The sequence below is a fragment of the Balaenoptera borealis genome, assembly GCF_965194805.1.
Source record: "Balaenoptera borealis genome assembly, chromosome: 18".
Taxonomy (NCBI): domain Eukaryota; kingdom Metazoa; phylum Chordata; class Mammalia; order Artiodactyla; family Balaenopteridae; genus Balaenoptera; species Balaenoptera borealis.
Genome location: NC_138877.1, coordinates 4,685,668 through 4,704,725, shown reverse-complemented (window position 1 = coordinate 4,704,725; position 19,058 = coordinate 4,685,668). Strand labels below are relative to the sequence as shown.

The 19,058-nt window shown below is 44.1% G+C and overlaps 1 protein-coding gene across 3 annotated transcripts in view; it reads right to left on the bottom strand.

The window, feature by feature from the left end:
• LOC309615431 (phospholipid-transporting ATPase IB) overlaps positions 1–19,058 on the bottom strand; it is a 537,980-nt gene that overhangs the window by 194,294 nt on the left and 324,628 nt on the right. For all 3 annotated transcript variants that reach the window (XM_082365034.1, XM_082365032.1, XM_082365033.1), the window contains exons 26-27: positions 16,926–17,109; positions 12,875–12,985 (exon numbers count right to left, since the gene is read on the bottom strand). In XM_082365034.1, coding sequence (XP_082221160.1) covers positions 12,875–12,985; positions 16,926–17,109 — 295 coding nt within the window. The remainder of the gene's footprint in view (positions 1–12,874; positions 12,986–16,925; positions 17,110–19,058) is intronic.

The following is a 19,058-nucleotide window of genomic DNA, read 5'->3' as shown; positions in this document are numbered from 1 at the left end:
GACCTCCTGGTCCCTGGTTCTCAACCCACTGGGATTGGATTTCCAGAACTCCCCAACCATGGGAAACCCTATTCGTATAAAGAAATACTACTCGGCCATAAAGAATCAACTACTGATACTCTCAGCAACTCTCAAATGCATTACGCTGAGAGGAGAAGCCAGCATAAGAAGACCACACACCGTCCAGTTCCATGCCTACAACATTCTAAGAAAGGCAAAACTATAGCATCGGAAGCCAGAACGGTCATGTCTAGGGACTGAGTGTGAGGGTAGCGGCCGATACAAAGGGAGCTGGGGGAGGTATGGGGAGTGATGGCGTTGCTCTGTATCTGAGTGTGGTGATGCATTTGTTAGGACTCACAGAGCTGTACACTAAAAAGCATTAATTCTGTGCATGTGCATCATACCTTGTAAAACAGGACAGCGGCATACCTTACTAATAAATACCTTCAAAGGAATAAGGGAAACCAATTAGCTGAGGCTAATGAGGAGGTAAAGCTTCCAGTTAATAGCTAGTGTTATGAAAAAGCAATTTTCAAATTGACAAGTGACCCACAAAAGATTATCAAAACAACGTGCAGGGACTTCCCTGGTGGTGCAGTGGTTAAGAATCCGCCTGCCAATGTAGGGGACACGGGTTCGAGCCCTGGTCTGGGAGGATCCCACATGCCGCGGAGCAACTAAGCCCGTGCGCCACAACTACTGAGCCTGCGCTCTAGAGCCCGTGAGTCACAACTACTGAGCCCGCGAGCCACAACTACTGAAGCCCGCACGCCTAGAGCCCGTGCTCCGTGACAAGAGAAGCCACTGCAATGAGAAGCCCGCGCACCGCAACGAAGACCCAACACAGCCAAAAAATAAATAAATTAATTAAAAAACCCATGAACCCCAAAAGCCCAATAGATTCCTAGAGGCTGGCCTCTACTGAAGACCTGCTCAACTGATTACCTGTTTATTGAGCACTGTGTCATTAGTCCTGCCTGGGCCACTGAGTTGGTGAATAGACAAGCACCCGGTACTAACCTGTGCAGTGCCATCTCTGAAAGCAGGAGGGCCTTTAGCCAGGGGAGCGAGTTGGAATCTGTGAGCTTTAGCGCAGATGTGATGAGCTGGACCCCTTGCTGGATTTGAGTCGTTTATTTCTGCCACAGCACCAGGTGGAGGGGAAGAGCGGGCGCCTGCAACAACGCACCCAGCAGAGCTCTCAAAGTTCGCGCGGGCCCCATGAGTCCTTTGCATCAATTTTGTTTCTGGACTTGCACTTCTTTTTTTTTGAATTCCAGGGAGGCTTAAACAGTTTATGGAGTTAGAGACTCAATTTTTAAAACATCCATGCATAAATACTTTTTTTCAGAATACTGGAGCTCTATAACGATCCTCTTAGGTAAAGCAGCTGCGAAAACATCATTAAAAAAGCATATATTGGGCTTCCCTGGTGGCGCAGTGGTTGAGAATCTGCCTGCCAATGCAGGGGACACGGGTTCGAGCCCTGGTCTGGGAAGATCCCACATGCCGCGGAGCAACTGGGCCCGTGAGCCACAACTGCTGAGCCTGTGCGTCTGGAGCCTGTGCTCCGCAACAAGAGAGGCCGCGACAGTGAGAGGCCCGCACACCGCGATTAAGAGTGGCCCCCGCTTGCCACAACTAGAGAAAGCCCTCGCACAGAAACGAAGACCCAACACAGCCATAAATAAATAAATAAATAAAATTTTAAAAAAAACAGCATATATTGTCACCTGTGAAAAGCAGTTAAGAGTCTATTTTTATAAAGTTCAAAGTGCTCGGGTATCTGGTAGGGGAATCCCTCCAGACCGCTAAGCCTTCTCCGGCTTTCTGACGGCTGCTCCCCGTCACCCCTCCCCCTCGCCTTTTGCTAACAACCTCCCAGCTCTAAGGACCAGCAGCGACCAGCTAGGCTTTGAGAGCCCGGTCCTAAGCCCCCGTCTAACTAGTTCTGCAGCCGCTTTCCCGCTGAAACGTAAAACCCCAGCAAAGTGCACGTTTTCCCTGTTGTTTACCCTGCCCACGACTCCTGACACCCCTCACAGAGTTGGAATAAACAGAGCGGGTGGGATGGTAAAGGCAGGTGTGGGCTCTCTTTGGTACACAGGCCTAACCCTCCCTTCTAGCCCCTCCTCATCTTTCAGGTCTTAACTCATTTCATCCTGGAAACCCGAGGCCCCTACCCTCGCCAGCTGTGAGGGAGGATCTACCCCTTCTGATCGATCTCACCTCAAGCATCTTCCTGGAAGCCAGCGCCCAGCATGGTATTGAGTGGGGGGAGTTCTCACCTGTGTCCCCCCCAAGAGCCAGAGCTCCGTCTTGTTCATCTGGATCCCACGACCCCAAATTGCGATGGTTTAAATCTCTATTTCAGGGATAATATTTCCAGACCTCTAGGCTAATATGCATCCCATCTCCTGGCCTGTATCCCATACCAGTTTAACGACCCCAGGAAAACATTAAAATTTCTTATATATGTTGCCAAAAATAAGTAGACACTCTAAATGGTATAAAATTCCCATTTTTCTTTTCACATCGATATCTACGTGTCATGGTTATTCTCTGTATTAGGAACCACCAACTTCTCACCATCATAATGGCCATGATTTATGCCCCAGGTTAAAACTACAAAATTACATTAAAGGTCTCTGCTTACCATGTGCCCGACGTATTGAAAGACACATTTTCTGAAATTGCTTTTACTATGGAACTTGCCTATTCCAGAATGAAAAAGGGATCCCAGTCTCCAAAAGCAACAAAGCTCCTATCTGGTTTTCAGGCCCCTCCTCTGGCCACGCCGGTACCCCTACCTCCTTGCCTTTGCTAATTTCATTCCTTTTCCTGGCCTGAATGCAGACACACAAGGAGTCCCACCCACCTGGCCAGCCTCTTAGTCCAGCCTCACAACAAGGTTTCACCTTCTGAGAAATACGGTCCATCTGGTCACAGCCACTAAACTTAGCATTTAATTGGTTTTAATACAAAGCAAAACTACATGCAAAGTTTGTCTTTCAAGCCTTCAATGAGCTGATGTGCACTTTTTGTTTCCCTCAAGGTGACCAAAACAGCCAAGTGCTTGTGACATTCTTTTTTTTAACGTTTTAGCATTTTTAAAAAACGGTGGCGAAATACACATAGAGTTTACCATCTTAACCATTTCTAAGTGTGGAATTCAGTGGCATTAAGTACGTTCACACTGTTGTGCAACCATCACCACCGTCCATCCACAGAACTCTCTGTGACATTCTTGTTTGTCATCGTCTGCGGGAAGGCAGACAGAAAATTGCCAGTTAGTTTCTAGTGATAAAAACCCAGTTTTAATTCATGGAACTGTATACCTAAAAATGGTGTATCTTACTGTATATTCATTATACTTCAATAACACTGATTAAAAACAAAATAGGAGAGATGTAGTGTGGACCATCAGGGTCTAGACCACCAGGGGGCTCGAGGGAGAGATGGGATTTTATCAAAAGACACAGGAACCCTTGAGGAGTTTGAAGAGAGTAGTGGAATTCATTCGCTCACTCACTGCCCACATTTTGGGGCACCCATGCTCCAGACAATGTGCCAAGCACTGGAGCTGGTCAGATGTATGTTTCAGAAAGCTCATCCTGGCTTCATTATAGATGTTTGAATGGGCAAAGCTAGTGGTCTCTGCTATCATCCAGGTAAAAAGTACTAAATTAAGGTAGTAGCAGAGAGGATGGAAAACAAAGATGGAATATATTTTTAGTTTTACCATTAATAGGGCCACTATGAAATCACTGATTCTATCATTTTGTTCCTATTTTTTAATCACTTGAACCAATGGTTACTTTGGCCTGAATAAATTTTATATGGCACACCACACAAGCATTAAGTAAGAGCTGTCAGCAACAAAGAACGTGTAGTACAGATAATAATACATGAATTGAGCATGTATTATGTTCATGGCACTGCAGTGAAAATGGTCTAATTAGATCAACATCATTTTGGTGGAGTATTTATGGCCTGGTTAGAGGGAAAGCTGTAATTCCACAAGGCTTTTTGTGGGTGAAGCTGGAGATGACTTGAATGTTTATCAACACAGGAAGGGCTGAACAGGTCGTAGGACACCACGGTGTGAAACACCAGGCGATGGATCTCTATGTAGTGATGGGAAATGATTCCAAAATACACTGTAAATAGAACACGAGCTACAGGATGTATTACAAAACAGGATGACGTGTGTGTAAAACACTGATTTGTCTGTATATGTAAACATCTCTATAAACACAGAGAGAAAAGTCAGAAAAGAATACACATAAGGGAGTTGGGGGTGGAAGGACTTTCAGACTGAGACTTGTATTGCAGTGAGAGTATCATCATGCATTCCCTCTCTAGAGAAGTCCGGTTCTATAGGTTAGTACACCAAGTGCATGGACAGTATTACATCATAGGCTCTAGTTTCTCCGTACCATCTTTATGGCTAATTTCAATCATATACTGAGCTTCATACTAATGGCTAAGACTATATACACGTATGTATGCACACGTGATACCTTTTTCAGCTGGCATATTATTTTAAGTTTGTGTTCTTAAATGACTGCTAGTTAAGAATATCAGAGGGCGTCTGAGATGAGAACGTCCTGGCTATCACAAAGGGCTTCTCCTTGAGTTACAACAAAACCAGTTCAGAAAAACACATAATATACTTAATTTATTCTCACATAAGTAATTAACTACAAGATAACCCTTAGAACGTAACACTATTCACTGCAAATGAGCAAATCAAATTACAACAATCTTTGATCTTTCAGCTCAAAACACACTAAAACAGCGTACAAGTAGTACTTTCCCATGTTCGAATTCTACTTGAAGTGCACACGCTGATGCCACAGAGGTTATTCGGCAACGGCAGAGGCTGTCTGAGAGAATGCTCGAACTGTCTGCACTCAGCCAAGGATTCTGTTTCTTGGTTTTAAAATTAAGATCAGGAAGCCTCCACCGAAGAGAGAAGAGAAGAAGCCTGGAGGTAATGGCTGTTGTAAAAAGCTAGTTATTTTCGGAGATTTCTGGAGACTTGGCAGTAAAGCTTAGGTTAATATCAGAGATGTACATGACCTGGGGAATCTGCACGTGATACCAGCTGAGCCTCAGAAAGGCAGCACGACCACAAAAGTGCCAAGCAGGGAGAAGGCTCTGCTGGATAAGCAGCTGGAGTGAGAATATAAACAACTGGATCACAGGGCCAGACCCTCCACAATCCACATGACATTGGCCGTGTGGCTGACAGGGTCTTGGTGCTCCGGCTGGGTGTCAGGCTTGAGCCTCTGAGGTGGGAGAGCAGAGTTCAGGATATTGGTCCACCAGAGACATCCCAGCTCCATGCAATATCAAATGGTGAAAGCTCTCCCAGAGATCTCCATCTCAACACTAAGACCCAAATCCACTCAACGACCAGCAAGCTACAGTGCTGAACACCTTATGCCAAATTACTAGCAAGGCAGGAACACAACACTGCCCATTAGCAGAGAGGCTGCCTAAAATCATACTAAGTTCACAGACACCTCAAAACACACCACCGGATGCAGTCCTGCCCACCAGAAAGACAAGATACAGCCTCATCCACCAGAACACAGGCACCAGTCCCCTCCACCAGGAAGCCTACACAACCCACTGAACCAACCTTAGCCACTGAGGGCAGACACCAAAAACAAAGGGAACTGCCAACCTGCAGCCTGTGAAAAGGAGACCACAAACACAGTAAGTTAAGCAAAATGAGAAGACACAGAAACACACAGCAGATGAAGGAGCAAGGTAAAAACCCACCAGACCTAACAAATGAAGAGGAAATACGCAGTCTACTTGAAAAACAATTCAGAGTAATGATAGTAAAGATGATCCAAAATCTTGGAAATTGAATGGAGAAAATACAAGAAACATTTAACAAGAACCTAGAAGAACTAAAGAGCAAACAAACTATGATGAACAACAGAACAAATGAAATTAAAAATTCTCTAGAAAGAATCAATAGGAGAATAACTGAGGCAGAAGAACAGATAAGTGACCTGGAAGATAAAATAGTGGAAATAACTACTGCAGAGCAGAATAAAGAAAAAAGAAGGAAAAGAATTGAGGACAGTCTCAGAGACCTCTGGGACAACATTAAATGCACCAACATTCAAATTATAGGGGTCCCAGAAGAAGAAGAGAAAAAGAAAGGGACTGAGAAAATATTTGAAGAGATTATAGTTGAAAACTTCCCAAATATGGGAAAGGAAATAGTTAATCAAGTTCAGGAAGCACAGAGAGTCCCATACAGGATAAATCCAAGGAGAAACATGCCAAGACACATTAATCAAACTATAAAAATTAAATACAAAGAAAAAATATTAAAAGCAGCAAGGGAAAAACAACAAATAATATACAAGGGAATCCCCATAAGGTTAACAGCTGATCTTTCAGCAGAAACTCTGCAAGCCAGAAGGGAGTGGCAGGACATATTTAAAGTGTTGGAAGGGAAAAACCTACAACCAAGATTACTCTACCTGGCAAGGATCTCATTCAGATTCAAAGGAGAAATTAAAACCTTTACAGACAAGAAAAGGTAACAGAATTCAGCACCACCAAACCAGCTTTACAACAAAGGCTAAAGGAACTTTTCTAGGCAGGAAACACAAGAGAAGGAAAAGACCTACAATAACAAACTTCAAACAATTAAGAAAATGGTAATAGGAACATACATATGGATAACTACCTTAAATGTAAATGGATTAAATGCTCCAACGAAAAGACACAGACTGGCTGAATGGATACAAAAACAAGACCCGTATATATGCTATGTACAAGAGACCCACTTCAGACCTAGGGACACATACAGACTGAAAGTGAGGGGATGGAAAAAGATATTCCATGCAAATGGAAATCAAAAGAAAGCTAGAGTAGCAATTCTCATATCAGACAAAATAGACTATAAAACAAAGAATATTACAAGAGACAAAGAAGGACACTACATAATGATCAAGAGATCAATCCAAGAAGAAGATAGAACAATTGTAAATATTTATGCACCCAACATAGGAGCACCTCAATACAGAAGGAAAATGCTAACAGCCATAAAAGGGGAAATCGACAGTAACACAGTCGTAGTAGGGGACTTTAACACCCCACTTTCACCAATGGACAGATCATCCAAACAGAATATAAATAAGGAAACACAAGCTTTAAATGATACATTAAACAGGATGGACTTAATTGATATTTATAAGACATTCCATCCAAAAACAACAGAATACACCTTCTTCTCAAGTGCTCCTGGAACATTCTCCAGGATAGATCATATCTTGGGTCACAAATCAAGCCTTGGTAAATCTAAGAAAATTGAAATCGTATCAAGTATCTTTTCCAACCACAACGCTATGAGACTAGACATCAATTACAGGAAAATATCTGTAAAAAACACAAACACATGGAGGCTAAACAATACACTCCTTAATAACCAAGAGATCACTGAAGAATCAAAGAGGAAATCAAAAAATACCTAGAAACAAATGACAATGAAAACACAGTGACCCAAAACCTATGGGATGCAGCAAAAGCAGTTCTAAGAGGGAAGCTTATAGCAATACAATCCTACCTCAAGAAACAAGAAACATCTCAAATAAACAACCTAAACGTACACCTAAAGCAATTAGAGAAAGAACAAAAAGACCCCCACAGTTAGCATAAGGAAAGAAATCATAAAGATCAGATCAGAAACCAATGAAAAAGAAATGAAGGAAACAATAGCAAAGATCAATAAAACTAACAGCTGGTTCTTTGAGAAGATAAACAAAATTGATAAACCATTAGCCAGACTCATCAAGAAAAAAGGCAGAAGACTCAAATCAATAGACTTGGAAATGAAAAAGGAGAAGTAACAACTGACACTGCAGAAATACAAAGGATCATGAGAGATTACTACAAACAACTCTATGGCAATAAAATGGACAACCTGGAAGAAATGGACAAATTCTTAGAAAAGCACAACTTTCCGAGACTGAACCAGGAGAAACAGAAAATATAAGCAGACCAATCACAAGCACTGAAATTGAAACTGTGATTAAAAATCATCCAGCAAACAAATGCCCAGGACCAGATGGCTTCACAGGCAAATTGCATCAAACATTTAGAGAAGAGCTAACACCTATCCTTCTCAAACTCTTCCAAAATATAGCAGAAGGAGGAACACTACCAAACTCATTCTACAAGGCCACCATCACCCTGATACCAAAACCAGACAAAGATGTCACAAAGAAAGAAAACTACAGGCCAATATCACTGATGAACATAGATGTAAAATTCCTCAAACAAATCCTAGCAAACAGAATCCAACAGCACATTAAAAGGATCATACACCATGATTAAGTGGGGTTTATCCCAGGAATGCAAGGATTCTTCAATATATGCAAATCAATCAATGTGATAAACCATATTAACAAATTGAAGGATTAAAAACCATATGATCATATCAATAGATGCAGAAAAAGCTTTCAACAAAATTCAACACCATTTATGATAAAAACCCTCCAGAAAGTAGGCATAGAGGGAACTTACCTCTACATAATAAAGGCGACATATGACAAACCCACAGCCAACATCACTTTCAATGTTGAAAAACTGAAACCATGTCCACTAAGATCAGGAACAAGACAAGGTTGCCCACTCTCACCACTATTTTCAACATAGTTTTGGAAGTTTTAGCCACAGCAATCAGAGAAGAAAAAGAAATAAAAGGAATCCAAATTGGAAAAGAAGAAGTAAAGTTGTCACTGTTTGCAGAGGACATGATACTATACATAGAGAATCCTAAAGATGCCACCAGAAAACTACTAGAGCTAATCAATGAATTTGGTGAAGTAGTAGGATACAGAATTAATGCACAGAAATCTCTTGCATTCCTATACACTAATGATGAAAAATCTGAAAGAGAAATTAAGGAAACACTCCCATTTACCACTGCAACAAAAAGAATAAAATACCTAGGAACAAACCTACCTAAGGAGACAAAAGACCTGTATGCAGAAAACTATAAGACTCTGATGAAAGAAATTAAAGATGATACAAAGAGATGGAGAGATATACCATGTTTTCGGATTGGAAGAATCAACATGGTGAAAATGACTATACTACCCAAAGCAATCTACAGATTCAATGCAATCCCTATCAAACTACCAATGGCATTTTTCAAAGAACTACAACAAAAAATTTCACAATTTGTATGGAAACACAAAAGACCCCGAATAGCCAAAGCAATCTGGAGAAAGAAAAACGGAGGTGAAGGAATCAGGTTCCCTGACTTCAGACTATACTACAAAAGCTACAGTAATAAAGACAGTATGGTACTGGCACAGAAACAGAAATACAGATCAATGGAACAGGATAGAAAGCCCAGAGATAAACCCATGCACATATGGTCACCTTATTTTTGACAAAGGAGGCAAGAATATACAATGGAGAAAAGACAGCCTCTTCAATAAGTGGTGCTGGGAAAACTGGACAGCTACATGTAAAAGAATGAAATCAGAACACTCCCTAACCATACACCAAAAAAACCTCAAAATGGATTAAAGACCTAAATGTAAGGCCAGACACTATAAAACTATTAGAGGAAAACATAGGCAGAACACTCTATGACATAAATCACAGCAAGATCCTTTTTGACCCACCTCCTAGAGAAATGGAAATAAGAACAAAAATAAACAAATGAGATCTGATGAAACTTAAATGCTTTTGCACAGCAAAGGAAACCATAAACAAGATGAAAAGACAACCCTCAGAATGGGAGAAAATATTTGCAAATGAAGCAACTGACAAAGGATTAATCTCCAAAATTTACAAGCAGCTCATGCAGCTCAATATCAAAAAAAACAAACAACCCAATCCAAAATTGGGCAGAAGACCTAAATAGACATTTCTCCAAAGAAGATATACAGATTGCCAGCAAACATATGAAAGGATGCTCAACATCATTAATCATTAGAGAAATGCAAATCAAAACTACAGTGAGATATCATGTCACACCCGTCAGAATGGCCATCATCAAAAAATCCACAAACAATAAATGCTGGAGAGGGTGTGGAGAAAAGGGAACCCTCTTGCACTGTTGGTGGGAATGTAAATTGAGACAGCCACTATGGAGAACAGTATGGAGGTTCCTTAAAAAACTAAAAATAGAACTACCATACGACCCATCAATCCCACTACTGGGCATATACCCTGAGAAAACCGTAATTCAAAAAGAGTCATGTACCACAATGTTCATTGCAGCTCTATTTACAACAGCCAGGACATGGAAGCAACCTAAGTGTCCATCAACAGATGAATGGATAAAGAAGATGTGGCACATATATACAATGGAATATTACTCAGCCATAAAAAGAAACGAAATTGAGTTATTTGTAGTTATAAATTTGAATATTACTTGAATACTATTTGAATATTTGAAATTTGAATATTAATTTGAATATTACTCAGCCATAAAAAGAAACGAAATTGAGTTATTTGTAGAGAATGGACTTGAGGATGGGGGAGGGGGAAGGGTAAGCTGTGAGAAAGTGAGAGACTGGCATGGACATGTATACACTACCAAACGTAAAATAGATAGCTAGTGGGAAGCAGCCGCACAGCACAGGGAGATCAGCTCGGTGCTTTGTGACCACCTAGAGGGGTGGGATAGGGAGGGTGGGAGGGAGACGCAAGAGGGAGGAGATATGGAGATATATGTATAGCTGATTCACTTTGTTATAAAGCAGAAACTAACACACCATTGTAAAGCAATTATACTCCAATAAAGATGTTAAAAAAAGATAAAACAAAATTGAAACACCCCCCCAAAAAATATAAACAAACAAACAAATAAATAATAAATAAAATTAAGATCGCCCAGAAATACTAAGGAGAAAATTGGGCATGAATCAGTGGAGACATTTTATTTATGCATTCATTCATTCATTCATTCATTTTTCATCTTGTAAAGAATGTTTAAAAGGCTGTTTAGAAAAGACCATTTAATCCCTGTTGCTTGGCCACAACTGAAATACTAATGTAAGGAACTCGCCCAGCACTTTCAGAATTGAAAACGTTCCAAACAGCATTTTTCAGACAGACTGAAACTGTACTCGTCGCAGCCTCAGCCCACTTGAAGTTTTTTTTTAAAAAAAGGAAAAAGGCAAGATAGTAGGTGTGAATGACTAAGAAGGGCCCCCAAGGAAGCTCTGGAAAGCTCAAGGGTTGGGGCTTCATGGAGAATGTCTTGATAAGAAGTCTAGACTATCTGTAATGTGCTGATTGTGAGGAGAACCAGATTATTGAGAAATCTTCTGAAGCCAGCACCTCCAGGAGATGAAAAAGCCCGTGAAAGTTGGGCTGCCATGTGGGACAGGGACTCCAATGCTCGTCACTTCAGTCCACAGCACTAATTATCTACGACCCCAAGTGACATTCAGGAGTGACTCCTATCACAGACGAAAAAAATGCCCCGGGGTGGGAGGCAAACATCTTTAAGCGCCTAAAGGGAATTGTAAAAATGTGGACAGAAAGAAGACAGAAACCACAAAGTCCATTACGTGTAACATCGCAAAGTTCTTACTCGGAGTGGGTTGAGGTGAACACGGCAGCACAAGGCGAACAGACAAGGCAAGGGGGCTGCCCTTTGTGCAGATTAGAAAAATGCTTATCTTTTTCTAGGTGTTCCTATGTTTCAGCCCTATTGACCGCTTTGGCTGGGCAGCCTTGTGCAGTGCACAACCTGTGCAACTTGGGAAAATTACTTGGTAGGAGTTTAGTTAGAGAGTGAGTGATGTGAACCTCTAGGTCTGACCTGCATATTCAACTGGAAGGAATAGACAATTTGGTAAAGAAATGGTTAATCACAGTTCCATGAGCAAACCACCTGTTCAATGATCTGAGCTGAGGATTTTAAGGGACCACATCAGAAAAAGTGGATATATGCCTCAGTTATTATTTCTGCCAAGAGTTGAGAAATCAGACACAAAATAACCCACAATAGAAGGAGATATTAGCACCACACACAATGACCATTGCTTTTCTATTTTCCCATAGAGTGACTGCCTGCTTCCTCTTTCGGAAACACGTCTGTAAATCTCTTAGTCATGACGGCCACGCCTTTATAGCAAAGCTATTCTTCAAAAGGAGGAACGAGGTGGCTGGTGGTCCCCCCGGGACCAAACATGAAGCGCCTTTTCCACTTGTCCCTCGGCCTGCCCCATCCACCCTGCTAGTTCCTCCAGACAGCACATTTATTTCACTTACAACTGAATCAGCATCTTGAAAAACAGGCTGACAACTCAATGAGTTCATTGAGAGGTTTTTAATTACATTCCTGGCTTCCTCCCACTCAATCCCACATCCTCCCTGCTGAAGTGGCAGCATCCAAATATCCCAGAAGCAATAAATGAAAGCTCAGGAAACCGGCAGATTCCATGAGACATCCAGCCAGAAACCCTTTCATTCGAGTAAAGATAAAAACAGATGGGTTGCCTAGGAATGTCTCCGTGCCCACCAAGAAAGGAGCCACCGTCTGCTGCCCAAGCTCTGGCCACCTGGGGGAGGAGGGTATGAGTGACAGCAGGAGGGACACGCAGAGGAGGGCCTTCCCCTGTCCGTCTGTCCGCTGGGGAGAGGGAGGAGGGCATGCAGTGTGGAGAAGGCATCCCAGGACTCCTGGCTTTTGATCCCGAGAACCTGGACCTGGAAGGTGTCCCCGGTTTCAAAGAGGCTGTGTGTGTCACAGGTCTCGATACATCAGGGGAGTATCTTTGTACTTTTCCCTGAACAAAATCCTTCCTTGAAATGACCTAATTACCTAACGGCTGTCCTCTTCAAGGAAGAAGCAGCCCTTGCTCACCTCGATGATGTAGAGCACCACGTTCTTGTAGAAACAGTACAGGATACACTTGGTCACCCGGTTGTAACTCCAGGCGCCGTGAACCAGCAGGAGCTTCTCCAAGTAGGAAAACTGAAAAAGGAAAGAAAAAGGGTCCAAGAGAGCCCATCACTTGGGAAGGAGAATCACAGAATGTCCTCTGGAGGAGAAGACCGGTAGGGAGTGGGGCTCAGATTCTGCAGGTAACCCAGGAACATCATTCCCTCTAAAGGCAGAGCTTTCAGGCCAGGTGAGAATGACTAAAGTCTCCTCTTAAATCTACAGAATTTTTATTATCCCCGAACACACAGCTGGACTTCGAATGGCTATTCTTGTGAATAATCTATTTATGCAACTTCTTTTTTAGGATCTTAATTATTAAAAGAAGGTGACCAATCAGAACTGGAAGAAAAGAGCAGTGGGAATCAGATGCTTCTATTGAATCACAGGTTTTATGATGACAACAGGAACAAGGGACAGGGACACCCGTGCACCAGTATCCTTGTAAAAAGAAGGGATGCACATACATGCGCGACCTGTTTCCGCTGCCAGCCTGCAGCTTAAAGACAGTGAGACTCACAGACGCAGACACACACTCTGCCCTCCACTTCTATACCCATGTCCTTCCCCTTTTTGTGGCCTCCCGACAAGTACACAGCCCCTCTCGCTGGAGTGCGATGCAGTTTGGATGGATACATCCAAACAAACACCAACAGGCAGCTGCTACTAAGTTGAGAGTGATGTAACAGCTTAGCTCTCACAGTCTGAAATATTCAGCAATATTCCAATAAAATACTTGAATCCTCCTTGTGGCAGGGGGTCACCACTCCAATCATATCTCCTCAGCCTCCCCTCCCCTTAGCCTGGCTTTGCTCTTTGTGTCCTCTTTCACAAAGGTCCCCAAAAAGTGTGAACAAGGAGCCGGAGGGAGGGAAATGGGTTGTTTTTCGGGGTTGTAGCCTGGGCGCGCTCTGGCGTGTATGCACCGTCTGTGGGTGCAGCTCTGCTTAAATTCACAGTATATTCAATTGGCCTCGCCTGGTGCTGAATCCTTCCTTGGCTGCCTTGAACTAAAACCTTAACTCCTGTTCTGAGTCGTAGGGCAGTCCACAAACTCAAACTCTGTTTACTTTCCCAGGAGAGATAACCAGGTCGGAGTGAGAACATCCACAGATACGAGAAATCCTGCTGCTATTGTAAACTTCGTATTCGTTCCAGATGACTTTTGAGATTATATTGAACTATCTGTAGAAAAGAAAGGCTGCCTGAAAATATAGTATCTTTTTAAAAATACTTTTTCAAGAGGAAGGCATGCAATAGTTTGCATTAGCGCTAAGAACAGGGGCTCAATCCCACGTGAATCGCATCTCGGCGAGTTCCTGCAGATCGGGGAAGGCAGATGTCTCATCTACGTGCTGCTCGAAAAGCTGAATGAGACCCCAAAATGGGAGGAGTAGGTACATATGGAAAAATAAAACTCTCCATAAAGGCTCATCAAGGATTCCAGAGGGGAACGGGGAATCATAAAATAACTAGCGAAACAAATAAAAAGGAAGTTTGCATTTGACCTGGACCCCCTGCTGTTCAGCCTTCAATGGGTACAGAGAACATCTGCTGGAATCATCCAGAAGGCGCTGGCTTGGCGCTACAGTGATTTCTTTCCAGAAAAAAAAAAAAAAAAAAAACAGATCCTAAATCGAAATGCTGTTTTCATGAGGTCTCTCAAAAAACATTAAGAAGGCAGGGGGCACAAATGACTCTCTCCCGAGGAGAGCAGGCAGCCGAGGGCTGGAGACTCGATGCTACACGGGCGGCCCACGCACAGCAAAGCAGCAAGACAGGGGCCGGCCGGCAGTCCCAGGGCCGCTCCTGCGGACAGAAGCACGGGCCAGTGGGGAAGAAAGAGAACCAGAGCTTTGCCGACTTCATCATTTTCCCAAGGACAAGTCTTTGAGCTAACTTCTTCCCTTCCGGAACGACTCTCCAGGGCACGTTCTCGAAAACCCGATCAAAAATGTATTCGTCCACGTGAAAATAAACAGATCAAGGGCAAGGCGTTAACTTCAACCAAAGACATTGATTATTTTATTAACTTCAGCTAAAGGAATTCAGCAAATTGTGGCATTTCCTACCTAGTGATTAAGGCAGAGGAAGCATACTGTCGGGTGGAGAGGGTGTAGGGCAAGGAGAACGCAGCCCCAGAATAACGGGATCTCTGCCTAAGCGTGAACAGGACGGCGGGCAGGAGGGATGGTGCCATATGGGGCCACCCGTCAGCTCCTCTGGCAGAGATGACTTATGCTGGACGGGCAAGAAAACCCCTAACTAGAGTTACAAAGTCCTGCTCCCCTCTCGGCCCTTCCTTGATTTTGATTTGCTTTTAATTTTGCTTGGCCTTTAATAATCTAAAGAGACCAATTGCTCCAGATCCCACATCCTATTAGTACAGTTTCAATAAAGCACGTCATGGACTCTCCCTTCCCTAGACATTTGAAGGAAAAAGACAGACAAATATTTGCCTGGAGCTCCTAGGAAATCTCTAAAGATCCCTGCCAGCCAGATGATGCTATAACTCAAGTATTTAATAACGCTGGGGTGTATAACATCTACAGTTGCTGACAGACTACAGGAAGCGTGAGTCCCACAGGCCTTGGAGTAGTTGACTCGGGAAAGTAACTGGGCAGGTGTGCGGGGCTGGTCCCCCAAGGTCACATGCAGGCCCGCTGTTCTCTGACCCTGGGGGCTGAGACCCATGGCAGGTCACCTATTGTGAAGGAGCCCTAGTTTCCCCACCTGTAAAATCGGAATTCATTCTTCCTACCGACTTCAGCGATCATCTTGAGGATTTACTTGAAAGCAACAAAGGAACAAGGCTGATTTCATGCCCTTTTCGGAGCCATGAGGATCCTGCAGTTCTTCCCTGTGTTTGTACAACCACCAGCTGGGAGGGAACTGGAGATGGGATCTAAGGCACGGCCCCCCTCCGGGAGGTGGAGCTCCCAAAGCCGCAGAGGACCAGCTTGCAGCAAGCTCCTCCACGTTTCAGATGCAGCCCCATATTTCACCTTGAAGGAGGAAACAGCCATTCTTACTGTGTTCGCGTGATTAGGTTAACACATTCTTCAAAAGACTGAACAGTGGAGGAATACGAGGGAACTCTAGCCAACGAGCAGGCATTGAATCCCAGCACACTGTGACCCAGAGACAGGAGGAAACAGTCTGTGCTCTCCGCGATGTCTAGATTTTCCTGACGGTCAAGCAGCATCAACGGTCTAGATATGCACCCCAGGGATCAGGAGGTCGGCTATTTTCCTTCACTTCTGGGCTGTCACTGTGGAGTGGACATTTCTTTCAGCCTCAGGCTGCTGGGACAGGCACTACTAAGGATGTCAGGAGCCTCTGCTGAAACGTACGGTCCAGAGAGGAACGGGCTGGATGTGGCCGAACTGCCAGAGGCTTTGTGCTGCTGACCGCAGCGGAACTGCCGCCCAAACCCAGGGCTCATGCTCCAGGCACTTCACCTGACAGCAGTGGTCCTGGACAGCCCTGGACACAGCCCCGGAGGGCAGCGGTTGTGAATCCCTGACTCCCCCTGACCTTAAACAGCTGATGAGAGAGGGTTCCAGCACCTTCTGGAAGAGGGGAGATCAGGATAGGAATTGCAGAGAACGGATGCTATGAGCACAGCCATCCTTGGGCACGGGACATGCAGGAGATGCAGAGTTGAGGGAAAGAGATTATTATTATAAAATCACTGAGACCCATCTATCAGGAATGACATCTCACCTGGACAACAGAAAGCCCAGCCTGCCCCACAGCTGGAAAGGAAACCCAAACCGCAGGACAGGGCCTCGTAACTGCACAAGATCGAGGCAACAGAGAAACCCAAATACACTGGTGGTTTCTCCTCCATGCGGCTTCCAAAGGGGTGGCAGAGGTCTAGGGCTGGACTGAAGGTCAAGCGCCAGCCAGGCCTTCATGCCCAGCGGACCCTGTCGACAAGACGGGACGGCGGGTCGACCACACCACTGACCTGTGCGATGGCGTAATCCGAGTTGTTGGTGGCCTGCATGCCCTCGTTGCCACTGATGCCCACACCCACGTGGGCCGTCTGGATCATCCCGACGTCATTGGCACCGTCCCCGATGGCCAGGGTGATGGCCTTCACCCGCTTCTTCACCACCTCCACTATCTCCGACTTCTGCAGAGGGGACACTCTGGAGGAGAAGAGAGAGGAGTTATGACTCCATGCGTCTTTCCAGAGGAAACAGCTGTAATCTACATTTCGCTGCATTAAAAGGGCAGTTATTGGACAATTTCCAAATTCAATACAGACGTTTTAGGCTCATGTGCAAAGAAGCTTTCAGAAAACAGTAGCTTGTGGCTTTCAAGTATTTGCCAACTTCACAGATGAAATACACAACTCAAACTAACTTAAAGCACAGCCCGTTGGTAATCACGCCGCTCAGCGGGAGTCGTACGTGCAAACTCCTCCTGGGCACGTGTGCCCTCCCGAATGAGCAAGGCAGCGAAGCTGGTTACAGAGGTCTTAGGCTATGTCTTCCCGATAAATCAGAAAACTAGCACAGACCCCAGTTTGGCTTTGCCGTCCACCATACATAACCCAGGGCTGGCAAGGGAATTTTCTATAAAACCTGCTTTCAGAGAAGGGAACGAAAATTGGCAGGGCTTGAGAAGTGCAGAAAGAGAACTAGTGTGTGAGAGGAAAGAAGAAAGACTCCTCCATCCCTACCCCAGAGATAGAGGCAGCGTTTGAAGGGCAGTCAAGGCAGAGGGTCGAAGAAGAGGAGCCCCAGGGCAGCAGGTCTATAAAAACTGAACTGCGCACAAGCACGGCCCCAAAGGAGAAGGTAAAGTAGCCAGTACCTAAGAGGGGTTGTTTCCACAGAGAATCAACAAAGCTGGGCTATTTTCCATAAGCCCCCCTGGGAAGAAGAGCCAGTATAAATCTACGGCATCCAAAGCACAGCAATGTTAATTATGAGGAAGTGTTTGTTCAGGGTATAAGACCAGATAATAAAACAACATGATAAAACCACTAGTACATCAGGACTGACCTATTCTACATTTTAAATTGGTAAGCTGATATTTGATCTGTGAAATTTACAGGTAAATCCCTAAATCACTCAAACTCACACACACACACACACACACACACACACACACACACACACACACACACACAGAGCAAAAGACCATTCTGAGCTTCCCGGAGAGAGACCTCCGCACCTATGTGTGGACTGCAGTTACAAGCTAGAAGGGACCCTCAAAGACTCTCTCAGTAGCATTTTCATATGGCCTCCAACCCACAGAAATACCTGTTTCCAACAGAAAACTTCAATTTTACCAACCCTGGAAGGAAATGCGTTTGGTGAGACAGCAAGCTGAACTCGCAGACAGGTATTCTGGAAGCCTTTGCTCAGTTACAAAGAAATGAGGACGAGCAAGTTGGAAAAACAGAATCTAAGTGTCAAAAGGGCTGTAGGAACCATGTCGTGTGACCTACTCTCTCTTGCATCATTTCCACAGGTATTTTCAGTGATGGGTTGGAACTTACTGCCTCCTTGGGGAAGTTGCAACCACTGAAAATTATTACTGCTTTTTTGTTGTTGATAAGCATAGTTAAAAGTCCTAATCGTGTCCTTCGGGTTAGAGCAGAACAAATGTAACTCCTCTTCCAGATACTAACAAGGCTGAAGTATGACGACACCGATCACCTCTTTCCTCCTAAAGCCCGGTTTCTGTTGGCTCAGTCGGGTCCTCCATCCGTCATTTAACAGGCAAGCTGCAGAACTTAAAAAGAGCTTCCAAGGAGGGTCTTCTAGACAGCTGAGAGCAGAACAGAACAAACCACCATCTCCCTGGCAGCAGATGACAGACCTACTTTAATGTAGCCTGAAAGGAAATTACTGGAAGCTTTCACTGTTTATCCCTGAGCTTCTAGTCCACTACGTGAAAGCAATTAAACAATTTTAACATACAGGGGTGTAAGCTCTGTCTGTCCCCTCCAAGTGCATGCGACTGCTACCTGGATCCAAGGGCTCATCTCTACATTCCTCTTTCTCATTAAATTTCTAATTGGCAGACGCAGCCGGTAATTCTCATTTGCTACACAAATGTGATTTCTCGTCCCATCGTTGAACTC